Genomic DNA, 14,112 nt, shown 5'->3' with positions numbered 1-14,112 from the left:
TCTTTAAAATTAAAAAAAAAAAAAAAGAAACAAAAAATTTTAAAAAAAGCGGGGGCTCCTGGGTGGCTCATTTGGTTGAACATCTTACTCTTGATTTCGCATCAGGTCATAACCCCAGGTCTTGGGGTTGGGCTCTGTGCTGAGCGTGTAGTCAGTTTAGGATTCTCTTTCTCTCCTTCTGCTCCTGTACCCCTCTCTCCTGCTTATGCTCGCATTCTCTCTCTCAAATAAAAAAAAAAATAATAATAATGAAAATAAAACCTTTAAAATTGAGGCTTTGTAACTATCCCCCTTTCCCCTACTGGCCCCTATACTCCCAGTTTTCTCTTGTTTTATCCTCTCCTTTTGCTATAGCTTATCACCATGTTGTATATTTTACGTGTTTTTTATTGTTTTTAATCGTTTGTCTCCTATTAAACCGTAAGTTTTAAAAAGGCAAGAATTGTTATCTGTTTTGCTTCCTTATGCCAAGTTCTAAAACACTGTCTGATGCATACAAATGTGCATGTTTTGGTTAAATGAATGGACTTGACTGGTTATTTGAATTTAGTCATCCTTGATTTGTAGTCATCATGAAGCACTGAATTGTTGATCATTTTCATATATCATGTTGTTTCTTGCCTCCAAGCCTTTGCTCAAGCAAGTTCTTGTGCTTGGAATGCCTTTTCTTATCCTTTTTTCCTTTTTCAGTTTTTAAGATTCATATCAGGTGTAATTCAAGGAAGCCTTCCTTGAAATGTCAGGCTGGCTTACATGTACTCTTGAGAGGAGGTACCACCCTGTCTCTGCACTTTACAAACTTGTAAAATAATTCCTTTTGGGTTTTTTTATTTCACTAGAGAGTTGGGAATGTGTCTTACTCATTTTGGGAATATCTAAGCTTGGTACATAGGGAGCATTCAGTGAATGTTTTAATATAATAATGACGTGACCAAAGTCACTGAGCTTTGGAGCAGTAGAATTGTGATTTCAATCCGAATCTTCTGAGCATAAAATTTAACTCTATTTGCTAAACTGTGTTTTCTAGGAAAAGGTGGCTGTCCTTGAAATAATAGAAAAATAGTTCTTTTTATACAGGTAGAAGGTAGTTAATGCATTTTATAGTCCTGGGCAATTTGCTTCTTGTCATTTGTGAAGCTGCCAGTGCTGATGAGAACATGAGTTGTGCTTTTTTTTCTAAGACACTGGCTGAAATAGATGAACAGAGGGTTATTATAGTCAGCAATTTTTAATTTTGATGAAACTGGGCTCTTGTTGGGATAACACTGTTGAGATTTTTGTTGCCTCAAAGGGGAATGCTAGAATTCCAAACTGCTCATGAGGCATTCATGCTTTTGCTAGACACCTGCACTGCCAATAGCTTTATTTTTTTTTTTTTAACTTTTTAAATTTATTTTTGGGACAGAGAGAGACAGAGCATGAACGGGGGAGGGGCAGAGAGAGAGGGAGACACAGAATCGGAAACAGGCTCCAGGCTCCGAGCCATCAGCCCAGAGCCTGACGCGGGGCTCGAACTAACGGACCGCGAGATCGTGACCTGGCTGAAGTCGGACGCTTAACCGACTGCGCCACCCAGGCGCCCCCTGCCAATAGCTTTAAATTAAACTTTTGCTTGTGTGCCATTGGGAAATCCCAGGCTATTTTCAAGATATTGCAAAGATTTTCTTCCACTGATATGGAAATTGCTGTTAAGATTGAGTTAAAAATGATTAGTTTGTTAACATGATTTCTGATAGTTGGCCCCCATATTAGGTAAATTAATTTTGCATTTTTTTTAAATTTTTTTTTCAACGTTTATTTATTTTTGGGACAGAGAGAGACAGAGCATGAACGGGGGAGGGGTAGAGAGAGAGGGAGACACAGAATCAGAAACAGGCTCCAGGCTCTGAGCCATCAGCCCAGAGCCTGGCGCGGGGCTCGAACTCACGGACCGCGAGATCGTGACCTGGCTGAAGTCGGACGCCTAACCGACTGCGCCACCCAGGCGCCCCTAATTTTGCATTTAAAATGCTATATGATCTTAGATAATGAGCTAGACTTCCGACTACCTTTTATGGTAAACATTCTGAATTTAAACTCTCCTCTGAATATTTTTATCATTGTTGTAGTCTGTAAGCCAATCTTTTTGTGATGTTGCCTGGCCTTTAGTACTAACAGAAGAGGAGATAATTTAACTCTATAAATTCTGAAAAGGCTTCAGCAGCTTTCAGCCCCATTAATGAGGATGAAAATAATGATTAGGCTTGGGATTAAGTAATCAAAAACAAATATTCCTTGGAAGGCATTCCTGATTTTGTGCCTTCTTTGAACTTTACTAACCCTGTAAGTGTCCAAAATGTTGAAATCAGCAAGGAATTCAATCTGGTCTTTATGTTAGAGGATACTATTAGCTTACTTATAATTTTATCCAAATAGTTAGTGAGAATGATATTGAATAACGTAAGACCTTGCTCAATTGGAACAGAAGCAAGCTGCTGCTTAGAAATTAAGATGCTCCCATTGTTGAGGAGACTCCTCAGAGTCCTGACAGTATAAATATTGACATGCTGAGATATGTCAATATTTACCATAGAGTTTGGAAGTTGCCAAGTTCCTGTTTAAGAAATGTGACCCTAGCATTGAACACAGTATATCAATAAATAAGGGACATGTCCAATGAACAGCTGCTGAGAGAAAGTAGGATAACATCTGTGTAAACTTTGGGGCACTTAAAGTTAAATTAAAAAAAATATATATATTGACAATTCTTTGGTAATTTGTAGGTAGATATCAAATAGTAGGTATATAAATAGTAGGTATATAAAATAGTATACTGATATAATTTCATATTTGGGCTTATGTTTTTAAAAAATGACAGCATGGTTGCAATTTATAATTTTATAAATTAGTTGTGCAATGATACTCATCTATAAATTGAATCAAAATTTCTTGCCTTAATACTGTGTTTGGGAACCAACCTCATCATCTTGCACATTATTCTTATAAAAATTGGCTCAAGTCAAGACTTAGCTATTATTTTTGGGAAGTTTATGCTCTGAGAATTTAGCAATAGAAAAAACATAAGTTTGTGAAGTTTAAATGTGATGAGAAAATTTGTTCTGTTATTATTTGACAGCTATGTCTCAAGAAAAATGAGAATATTCAGAGCAAGTAAAGTTGATATGTTTGGTTGAATGTCATAGTTCACTACTGTTCTCATATGAATATCACTGTAATAGAACATTTGATGCAAAGTAAAGAGACATTTGAAGCTTTCCAAGTCATTGGAACCATACAAACAATCTTCCATCTGTTTTGCAGACGTCTAGAAAAAGGTTAAACTGAGCATTCTTTGAATGATAGTCCTAAAACAGTCCTAGAAGAGCGTTAACTATGGGTATCAAGACTGACCCTCTTGTTGCTTTTCTTATAACAGAGATTGATGGCTTTTATATAGTAATTGAATCATTTAACCACATCACACTGTTATCTTTATATTGTGAAGAATGGATGCAAAGTATAATTGAGGTTGTATATTCTGCCAGGAGTTACATTTATTTCTATAAAGATCTTATAAACATAAAAAAGAAAATTGTATTTAGAGGTCCATAAAAGTCTTTTAATCTATTCTTTTCAGTGTAGTAAATATGGAAGAGAAAAAATTTTAAAATTTAAATTGTTTTGATCCCTCTTCCCGAGATCATTTGTTGATACTTTGAGGTAAGCTGTTGAGTTTTAAGGAGAAAGCATTAGACTTATTAATTAGTGATTTTTAAAACTTGGAAAACGTATTTTTGCAGTGTCACCAAGACTTGAACCTTTGTTTTGAATATACTTCCCCCCCGCCGAATCATTAGGATTATGACCATTATGCAAAGTTGGCTCCTTGACCAGTTGTCTTCTTGAATCATTTGTTACCGATTATCATGTAGTGATAACAAAGTTGCCCAGTCTTTTCAAAATGTCATGTGTTTTAGATGTGATGAGAGTGTAAGCGTATTAAGCTGAAAGTGTAAAACTTGGTGTTTGATGTTGAATATTGTAAGTTTAATGTTTCCCAAAGTTTGGTACTCCTGTCACTGATGGAATACACAGTTTGCTGACTTAAAGCTATTTTGCAGGTATGAGATAATTGAGGTATGAGATAATTGAAGTTTAGAGAATTAAATGATTTGCTGAAGTCTACACAACCAAGGCATGACAGTGAGGATTCATACTGAAGTCTGACTGATTCCAAAGCTTCTTGGCCTCATACCTGAACCATCTATAGTTAGATCTAGATTTTGGTACCCCTGGAATCAGATCTGAGCTGCTCCCCACACCTCAGTTTCACTTTCTGTTCTGTTGGTTTTGTTGTCAGTGGCTTCAAGCTCGCAGTGTTAGAACATCAAGTCCAGTAGAGAAGAATGTATATCCAAAGTCCTGGAATTGAGCTTCACTGGTCTTTGTGGTCTTGACTTGAATCATGTGCTCATCTCTAAGTTAGTCAAAGGTGCATGACATACCAGTATTTCTGGTGTAATGCTTACCACATAAAGACTGTTACTAAAGAGTCAACACTGAGTTCACTGCTTCTTAAATAGGGTCCTAAGTTTTGAAGTGTTAAATTACATATTTAAGTTGTATATTTAAGAATATCTTTCTAATAGATGATGTTTTCTCTTTTTACAAAAGTACTCTTTCACAACGTAATCAACGTGATCGTCAACTAATACTTACTGAACCCTCTTCTTTTTAAACATTTTACTGTGAAAAAATTTAAAAATTTTGAGAGAATGATTTTGAGAGAGTAATAGATCCCTGTGTACCCGTCACCTAACACAACAATTATGAGCTTAGTTCATCTTTTGCTCTTTTGTTTTTATCTTGAAAATAAATATGTAATTATTCATCCAATTAGGAATGGGTTGTTTATAACTTACTATCATTTGAACCATGTGAAGTCATTTTGTGTGTGTGTGTGTGTGTAGGTTAAAAATTGTTAAATACTGGCAATTTCATATAGTTCCTGAATAGTTGTGTATGGCTGAATTAGGTAGTGTCACCAGTTGAGGATATGTTGTAGGGATCTTTTTTTCAGGTTTAACTCTGATTTGTACCCCAATCTTATTATTCATCGTCTGGTTGCCATTGGAAGTAGGCAGATAAATGGGTACAGTTGTAAGTAAATGGTGGGTTTGTGAATGCGGGAAAAAGGACAGTGCAAGTCCTATTTCTTTTCCAGAAAGTGTGTTTAGTTTGATTTCATTTCTGGGCAGCACATTTTTCAAGTAGGATAGACTGTATATATGCTTAACTGATGGTATTTCATAGGAACACCCTCACTCTTCTGAAATTAAAATACAAGAGAGGTGTCAGAATTTCAAGGCTTAAGAAATCATAATTACTAAGTTCTTAATGAAAAAATGACTGTTGTTTAGCTAATGCTGTATTTCAGGTATTATCTTATCTCTTCAGTTCTGTTAAGTGTCATTCTCACATGAAACTCTGCAATTAGGACTGAAGTGTTCTTGTGAAAGTTTAGAAAGTTTCCAAAATGATAAGTATACTCTCATCCTTTCTGCCAAGTTTATTTGTAATTGAGAGTGTCCATTTGATGAAGATAAAGGAAGTTCTGAAACTGTGGGTCCAATTTTCAGGGCATTTCGGATCGAGGTGTTAGATTTTATGTGGGAAATTTATTCAGGCCTTTTATTGTTTTTAAATACTTAGTTCATTGGGTAAAGAAAAAAGGAGAGGAAGTGAACTTTAAATGAATCACTGAAACTAATGATTATTAATGGTGTTTGTAAAAGATAAGCAGAGGAAATGAGCAGTAATACGATATTTGGAATGGCAGCAGCTGGCATTCCACAGTTATAAGAGAGGTAATTGAGAATGGACTATGACCATGGCAAAGATGCCTTAATTTTTAGACTTATTTTATAGTTTTAATGCTTTATTTCTGAAGCATCAGACTATTAATGTGTAACTTGAACTTAGCTGTATTTTACAAGTTTTTGAACAAGATTATGCCAACAGTCTTAGCTATATTTTACTCTTACCTTGGGGAACCGTCCATCCTAATTTGCCTGGGGTTAAGAGGGTTACTGTACGTGGACTTTCCGTGTTGAAACCAGGAAAATCTCAGACAAACCTGGACCGCTGGTCACTTTACTTTCATTCCTAAATTACTAGAATGGGGATAATATTGACATGATTAGAAAAATATTGAATAATATTATGTTTTTTATCATTAAAGTTTAGGAAACTGGAACGTGAAAACATTGTTTCAAGAAACGATTTCTTCTATAGAAAGTTAGCTTAATATTTTTAATTGCCTTGGAAATTTAAAGGTAAATTGATTTAAAAAAACTGAATTTACCCTTTAGGTAGGTACTGGCATGTTATTAATTAAAATTATAGGAAAAAAATAATGAAAATTCTAGGAATGAATTATTAATTAAAAAAAAAGTCTTCAATTGGGAATTCTGTTAAGATTAGTATGGATAATCAATGCTTTTAAAAAAAATACTAAACAAATGGGAAAATAGTCATCCTCTTTGCATTTAGTTTTCCTGAATTGTGTGACGTTTGTATTATTAAAAGTAAATAGCCCAGTGTTTGTGACATAAACCTTTCTTTCCTTTTTATTGAGTAATATATTTGGTCCTGTCCTTGAATTTTTATAATATGATAGAACTTAAAAAAAATTATTACCATGCTTTTGGTTTACAATTTACATTTTTTTTTCTTTTCTTCCTTAAGAAAAAAATAAGGTTAAACAAAATAACATGATCAGGAATCTAATTACAGACTCTTAGTGGCAATGTGCTGTGTGCTAATCTTTATTCTGAACTCACTTTAGGTATCAGCCTACTTTTCTCAACAAGGGGGCACTTAAGTTAATTGCTTCATTAGAAACATGCATTTAGTCTCTTCTGATCTGGCATAGCTGCAGAAGTTTGAACACCTGCAGCCCAAGCGGCTTGAAAAGAAGCTGTAATTTAACTATAAAGGAAAATAAAAGAAGCTCAAGTTCAAAATGGTGTTATCAATGATACAGTGTTGTCACTAACTTGAGCTGACCTAAGAGAGTTGGCTTCTGCACTGCTTCTTATCAGCATCCAAAAGGGCATACAAAATTCTTTGTAAACTAATTTAAAAAGCGTCTTGTTTATTCAGAGGCAACTGTGAATGGTATTTGTTCAGAGTGTAGATCACATCAACTGCATACCAGCCAACAACTTATTTCTCTCCTAAGAAGGAAGCCAAGTATCAGAGACACAAAGTACTAAAGATAAGCTTCTCAATTCTCAACTGTTCTGAGCTCTCAATAAAGCTACTGATGTACAAATTGGGGTGGGACCCAACTGTTTCCACCTGCAGGCATGTCTTAGATCCTTGGCTCTGGCTGGGAGAGGTGCTGATACCAGTGCGACCTTTAGTGCCCTTAGAAAACAAAACATAGGCTTTCTTATGGTCCTAATCAATCAGTCCTTCTGAAGAGGATTCCACCCCTTTCTTGAAGTATTCTTGGGGCAGAAAAACTATGGCTGAGTATTCCCATTTATAGGGCTGGCGAAAGCAAAGACATCATTGGTTTGCCCTTAGGAATCTTAAAAGACATGGCAAGTCATCCTTTCTTCTGCTTTGTGGTTAGTTCTTAGATAATTTGTATTTGATATTTAATGAGGGGGTGACCTCAGTAAGTAAAGAATGAATTTCTTTCAAAAGTGGTTCAAATAGTATATTATCAGGAAATTAAAACTCGGTTGATAGAAGACATATCTGAGGCTACTGAGGCACTCACTACAAAGTACTTACAGGATACTGACTTGTGCTATTAATATGCAAGTGCTTAAACATGACTCACAGCATCCACAGTTTCAAATCTGAGTACAATAAAATAATGGAATCTTTAAAATAATTTGATTTAGTTTTAGCTATAAAAACCTAGAGTTGACCAGACAATGGAAAATATTTGAAACATGAATAATTCAAAGATGTTAAAACAAATCTGATCCCTAAATGTCTTTTTAACATTGTTGAGGTTAAAGCCCTGTGTATCATTGTGAAAGTAGGATGAAATATCTGAAATAATCAATTTTAGACTACTTTGTGTCAATAATTAATTTGTCTTTTGGCCCCCCCTAGGGTAAAAATATCAGTGAAACCAGTTGCTTTTTATCAGCAGTTCTAAGTGCTGAGTTTTCTTTTTCACAAAGTTACATTAATTGCTAACAATGGCCATGTTCTTGAGGCTTATTTAAGATGAAATAATCAGTGTCAGTTTGTATATCTGTGTGTCTGTATATAAATTCTAGAGGCAAAAAGTGGCCTTTATAAGTAGTTTCTATTACCCTCCCCCAACCAAAGTTGTGGATTTGAGGCCTATGAGAATTATGTAAGGCTTTTAGCTATGTGTCTTTTTCAATGAATGGCATAGAAAAACAGCAATATGCATTTTCCAGTAATTTTCAAATTTAAGGATTACAGAGCATGTGGGTAATTAGCTGCATGGTAAGTGGTTTTGACTAATTGATTTAAAAGAAAATATTCCCAAATGAATAAAGCATTTCAGAAGTAAGCACATCTAGGCAAAAAACAAAACAAAACAAACAAAAAACCCCCCAAAAACAAAACAAAACAAAAAACCTCAGTGTAGGAAAATTTTTGACTAAATGAAATATTTAAAAAGAATTATATTTTTTCAGTGATTATGTTATAGTCAAGTCTACAGATTTGTATATTTTTAACACAAACATGCTTAATTGGTGTGGCTTCAAGTATGGTTATTTTAAAACTTTGTCTCTTACTGGGAAGAAGAATAAACATTCCTCTGAGTACACTTTAGGTAGCAGTTAGAATTATTGTTAATTTATCAATTTAGAGGTATCTTACATTCTTAATTTTAGATACTCTTTCTTTTATTCTGGAAATTGCCCTGCTTCCTTACGCTTTTTACTGTAAGATAGAATAGCTCTAGCATTCTATAATTAAGCATCTCCTCCACTCCCAGAAGATAGAGATTTGTAGTAAAATTGGTTTTGTGAAGAGCTGACAAAGTGAGTTGTTTTTATTTTCATATTCAATTGTGTAAAGAGCTGACAAGGGGCGTTTCTTCATATTTCAGTTGTTGGTATTCTCATATGCAATTGTTAATTGAGAAAAATAATATGCTTTATGAGAATGTAATAGTTTTTTTAATTAAAAAATTAAAAAAATTGTTAATGTTTATTTTTGAGAGGGAGAGACAGAGTACAAGCGGGGGAGGGGCAGAGAGAGACACACACACACAGAATCCAAACCAGGCTCCAGGCTCTGAGCTGTCAGCAAAGAGCTCGATGTAGGGCTTGAACTCACAAACCGTAAGATCATGTCCTGAGCCGAACTCTGACGCTTAAACGACTGAGCCACCCAGGCGCCCCAAGAATATAGTAGTTTTAAATTGAGGAAGTGAATTAAAACTGCTTTAAGATTTTGCTCTTGTTAAAACTTACTAATCAGTTGTCAGTCAAGTGTCAGTTAACAATTTACTTTGGATTTTTACAGCATGTTATACATTTTGTTCATAAAAACGGAAGAAATTTTGTACCTTCTCCCTGAATAAAAGATTAAAGAATTCTTTTTAGCTTTTTTTTTTATTAACAAAATTTTTTTTTAATGTTTATTTATTTTTGACACAGAGAGACATAGAGCATGAGCGGGGGAGGGACAGAGAGAGAGGGAGACACAGAATCTGAAGCAGCTCCAGGCTCTGAACTGTCAGCACAGAGCCTGACGCGGGGCTCGAGCTCACAGACCGCAAGATCATGACCTGAGCTGTTGGATGCTCAACCGACTGAGCCACCCAGGCACCCCAAGAATTCTTTCTAGCTTTTTAAGGATCATCTAGCAAGAGATTCATGCTTTGTGATTAAAGAATAATTCTAGTTTTTCATCTTTGGCAATTTGTGTGCTTTGTTCCTGGTTTTGACTTTTTGTAATGTTTTTTTCTTTGTATATTTGTAATTTTTAGGGTAGTTTTTGTTTTGGATGTTGGTTTCTACAGCTTAAATATCTCTCTTTTTTTTATAAAATTTTTTCAACATTTGTTTTTGAGAGAGTGAGAGACCGAGTGCGAGTGCGGGAGGGGAAGGGAGAGAGGGAGACACAGAGTCTGAAGCAGACTCCATAGTCTGAGTTGTCAGGATCAAGCCCAGTGTGGGGCTTGAACTCATGAACTGTGTATGAGATCATGACCTGAGCCGAAGTCAGATGCTTACCCGACTGAGCCACCAAAGTGCCCCTTTCAGCCTCTCTTAATGAAGTGCACATGGTCAAGGGATATTCCAGTATTAGAAGGAATATAGTTATTTGCTTTGAATCAAATATGTGTCATACCACAGTTTGGTAAGTTTGAGGTCAATTTGGGCAAGATTCTAGAGTAAATTAGCAGAACAATGGTTTTTGAATTCATAGAAAAAGAACCTCTAATCATTAGAAATGAAAGTGGGATTAGTAAGAAAAGTCTTTATTCATATTGGTGAGCATAGTTTTTTTTTTTTCAGCACACAACTTGGGCACCTCGTTTGGCACTTACGGGCTTCTGTTTTATCTGTAAAAATTATAAACCAATATTGAATAGAACTATGATTTACTGTTTGATGCTTGGTTAACTATTGTACAGTGTTCTATTTTGCTAATATTTCTTTGGTGCTTTGTGTAGCTGAGAGACCAATATGGAAAACATTATTATTTAGGGTGCCTGGGTGGCTCAGTTAGCTAAATGTCCACTTTGGCTCAGGTCATGATCTTACAGTTCGTGAGTTTGAACCCTGCTTCGGGCTCTTTGCTGACAGCTCAGAGCCTGGAGCCTGCTTCAGATTCTGTATCTACCTGTCTCTCTCTGCTCCTCCTCCACTCATGTTCTGTCTCTGTCTGTCTCTCAAAAATAAATAAACATTAAAAAATTAAGAAAACAAGAAAACATTATTATTTGATAGCCAAAGTTTCTTACAAAAATATTAATTTAATTATTTTATAACAGGTGACCAGAAATGGAAAGAAAAGTAAGCAGAATTTGTTTTGCTTCTGAACCAGATATAATTCATTTTCTACAAATTGCTTGGGAGAGAACGCTAGCATCTGGTTTTGTTATTACACTTACTGATGGTCAGTCAGCATGGACCGGAACAGGTAATATTCAAAGCAAGTTTTTTAAAGGTGAAATTTCAGTAATGTGCTGTTTTTTAGTCCTCAGTGATACTTCATATTAAAGTGTTTCTTTAGTAGCTACTGGGTAAAATGAGCATGATTGCTTTTACTTGTTATTGCTGTCTAATTTATGTGTAGATTTGTTAAGATTGAATGCCATTTTATATAATTAATAGAAGGATAGATAAATTAGCATGTAACCCAGTAAATTCTGGTTAGTAGTTTAGTCTTAATACTTAGAGTTGGTCAGAGTTTTTAAATGATGTCTTTATACAAAACATAAATAGTAGTTTATACATATATGTATTTTCAGGACCCCAGGGAAATACTGGGAGGCATAAGAAGGTGGGTTGGCTGGGCCAAGGGATTGTGTTGGCTTGGAGGAGTGGGGTGGTAGTGATTTGCTTTTTATTTCACACACTTATATTGTTTGAATTATTTTCTAGTATACATGCATTACATATGTAACAAAAACAAAACAGAATCCATGGTGTAAAATTTTGTAAATCAAGGTTCAAACTGTATGTGGTATTTTCGCTATTACTTCATGAAATAGACTTTTAATTTATGTTTGGCAGTGATCTTTTAAAAAGTCTGATGACCCTGCAATTAATTATTATTTGTGGAACATGGCAGGTCTAAAGTGAAAATACATGGAATTATCTTTTGCTCATATAGCAGTTTTTATACTCTATTAAAGTATTTTATTGAAAGATTTGAAAAAGTATTTACGCAGTTATGTAACAGTCATTTCTAGAGTTATGTTGTAAATAATGTTTTAGGTAAAATAAATTTGTCATGTTAATTTATATACCATTTGTATCTTCTATCAATTTTGAAATATTTCCCTAAAACTTGTTACTGTAATTATTATATCGTCTTTTAAAATTACATGGTAAAGTTTTCTTTCTTGGATGTTAAAAATTCTGTTACACAGTGCAGTCAAACTGAATTTATACTTGCAGAGTTTACTTATTTATTTATTTTAATTCTCCTTTTTTGACAGCAAGGAATGCTGATGTAAGTATTATTAAAATAAAGAGTTTTCAAGGATAATGTTTGCAGTACCTGTTATGGTCTCTGTTTAAGCTGTAAATTTCCTTTTTTTTTTTTTTTTTTTTTTAAGAGCGCAAGCAGGGGAGAGGGACAGAGGGGAGAGAGAGAGAGAGAGAGAGAGAAAATCTTAAGCTTAGCATGGAGCCTGATGTAAGGCTTCATCTCATGACCCTGAGATCATGACTTGAGCTGAAATCGAGAGTCAGATGATCAACCAGCTAAGCCACCCAGTTGCCCCAGCTGTAAATTTCTATGTAAGAGAAATCAGTTGTTGCCTTTTATGAGTCAGAACTTGTCAGGTTAGTTCTGTGTATGCTGGTAAAGGTGTACCCAGGTGACAATAGCTCTGTTTTGAAAAGGAGGTGCATAGGGTTGAAGATCATGGCAGTAGGTTAATGCCAGTTATCTGGAGAGAGAGCAGTTTCAACTGCACAGCCCAGGATACGGGTCCTAGGTGAAGTGGTTGCTTGTATGTAGGGAATACTGAATACTTTCTTTATAACATAGATATTGACAGTTGACAAATGGCTTATTCTGTATAATAAATTATGAGTAGACAGATGACTTTGAGATGCTTTAAGAGATGTAATTATCGAAAGAAAATATAAATTGTAATCTAGTTAGTAAACTTCATTCACCAAAGCAAAGAACAATAAAATGTTGTTTTAATTTTTTTTTTTATTACTAAGGATTGGGAATAAGCGAGTGCTCCGATTAACTGTTAAATCTTGATTTAACCGGAAATTTAAGTTGAATTTACATTTATGGAACATTTTGTGTATGTCAAACAGAATGTGCTGGCAGTTGTTCTTAATACTATTATTATGAATATTGTTTCCCTAGGCTAGATTAATTAGGAGCAAGAATGCATGTGATTCATCAGTTATTGTTTAGAAGTATCTAGATCAGTGCCTAGAAAATACATGCTCAATAGATATTCTTTGGAAGAGAGAATGAAAAGATGCCTCAAACATATAAAACTTGCTAGGAAAGAAAAGAAAGAGAACCATTTATTTTAGAGTTAGCATGTTTTTTAATGAAAACTCCAGTTGTATATTTATTTAATGTTGACATTAGTCGTAAATGTAGTATATTTTGCCGTTTGTTTTCCAGCTAATGAATAGTGTGAGAAAAATGTGATGTATGATTTCTGTATCCTTGGTGAATTGTTAACATTTTGGCTTCCTTACTAAACAGGCTTTCAAGCAGAACATTTTATAATGCACCATATATGGTCATTTTATTTTCAAAAATATTTAAGTTTTAATCTCACAAATGTTTTATATCTTTCATTATTCATTTCTATTTTCTTGTGTACATTTCAGGGACAAAGTATCAAGCCAAATAATATAACATTGTTTCCATGTTTAGTTAAGGCTTATTACATAAATATGATTTGGTTTGGCACTTTATAGATAGACAATAACATGATTAAGAACATTGAAACAATTACATAATTGAAACATGAAAATGGATTTCCTTCCTATACCTCATCCTGTTTTTTTTGTACAATTTTTTGATTGCTGCAACCTTCAATTTGGATAATTTTTTTTCTCTTTTCATTTGAGTGAAATTAAAAGGATGTGGGGTTCCTTTTAATCTCCCACACACTAAATTCACTGATTTCTTTTCCATTAGTAATGTTTTATCTAATGAATGTTTTGAGGTCTAATTATCATGTGGTCTGTCATCACTTCAACATTATAGAGGGTTATATCGCAGAGTTAAGTCACAAAGTAGGTTAATGATTGATGACTATTATGTGACCTTTATAAGAATTTTAGTCAGTGAAGAGAAACGTATATTACCCATCTCTAGAGTAGTTTAAAGTTCATTGAAAAGTAAATTAAACTTTATTAACACATTTATTGTCACATAATTATATCTACTTATATGTGG

General features: G+C 34.3%; 1 protein-coding gene across 1 annotated transcript in view; it reads left to right on the top strand.

The window, feature by feature from the left end:
- The window catches only part of XRCC4 (X-ray repair cross complementing 4), a 239,406-nt gene that overhangs the window by 2,926 nt on the left and 222,368 nt on the right, over positions 1 to 14,112 (top strand). The window contains exon 2 of the mRNA XM_040449374.1: positions 10,991 to 11,139. Coding sequence (XP_040305308.1) covers positions 11,001 to 11,139 — 139 coding nt within the window. The 5' untranslated portion in view covers positions 10,991 to 11,000. The remainder of the gene's footprint in view (positions 1 to 10,990; positions 11,140 to 14,112) is intronic.

Source organism: Herpailurus yagouaroundi, unplaced genomic scaffold (genome assembly GCF_014898765.1).
Source record: "Herpailurus yagouaroundi ecotype Mexico unplaced genomic scaffold, PumYag 29, whole genome shotgun sequence".
Taxonomy (NCBI): domain Eukaryota; kingdom Metazoa; phylum Chordata; class Mammalia; order Carnivora; family Felidae; genus Herpailurus; species Herpailurus yagouaroundi.
This window is presented reverse-complemented; position numbering and strand designations above follow the sequence as displayed.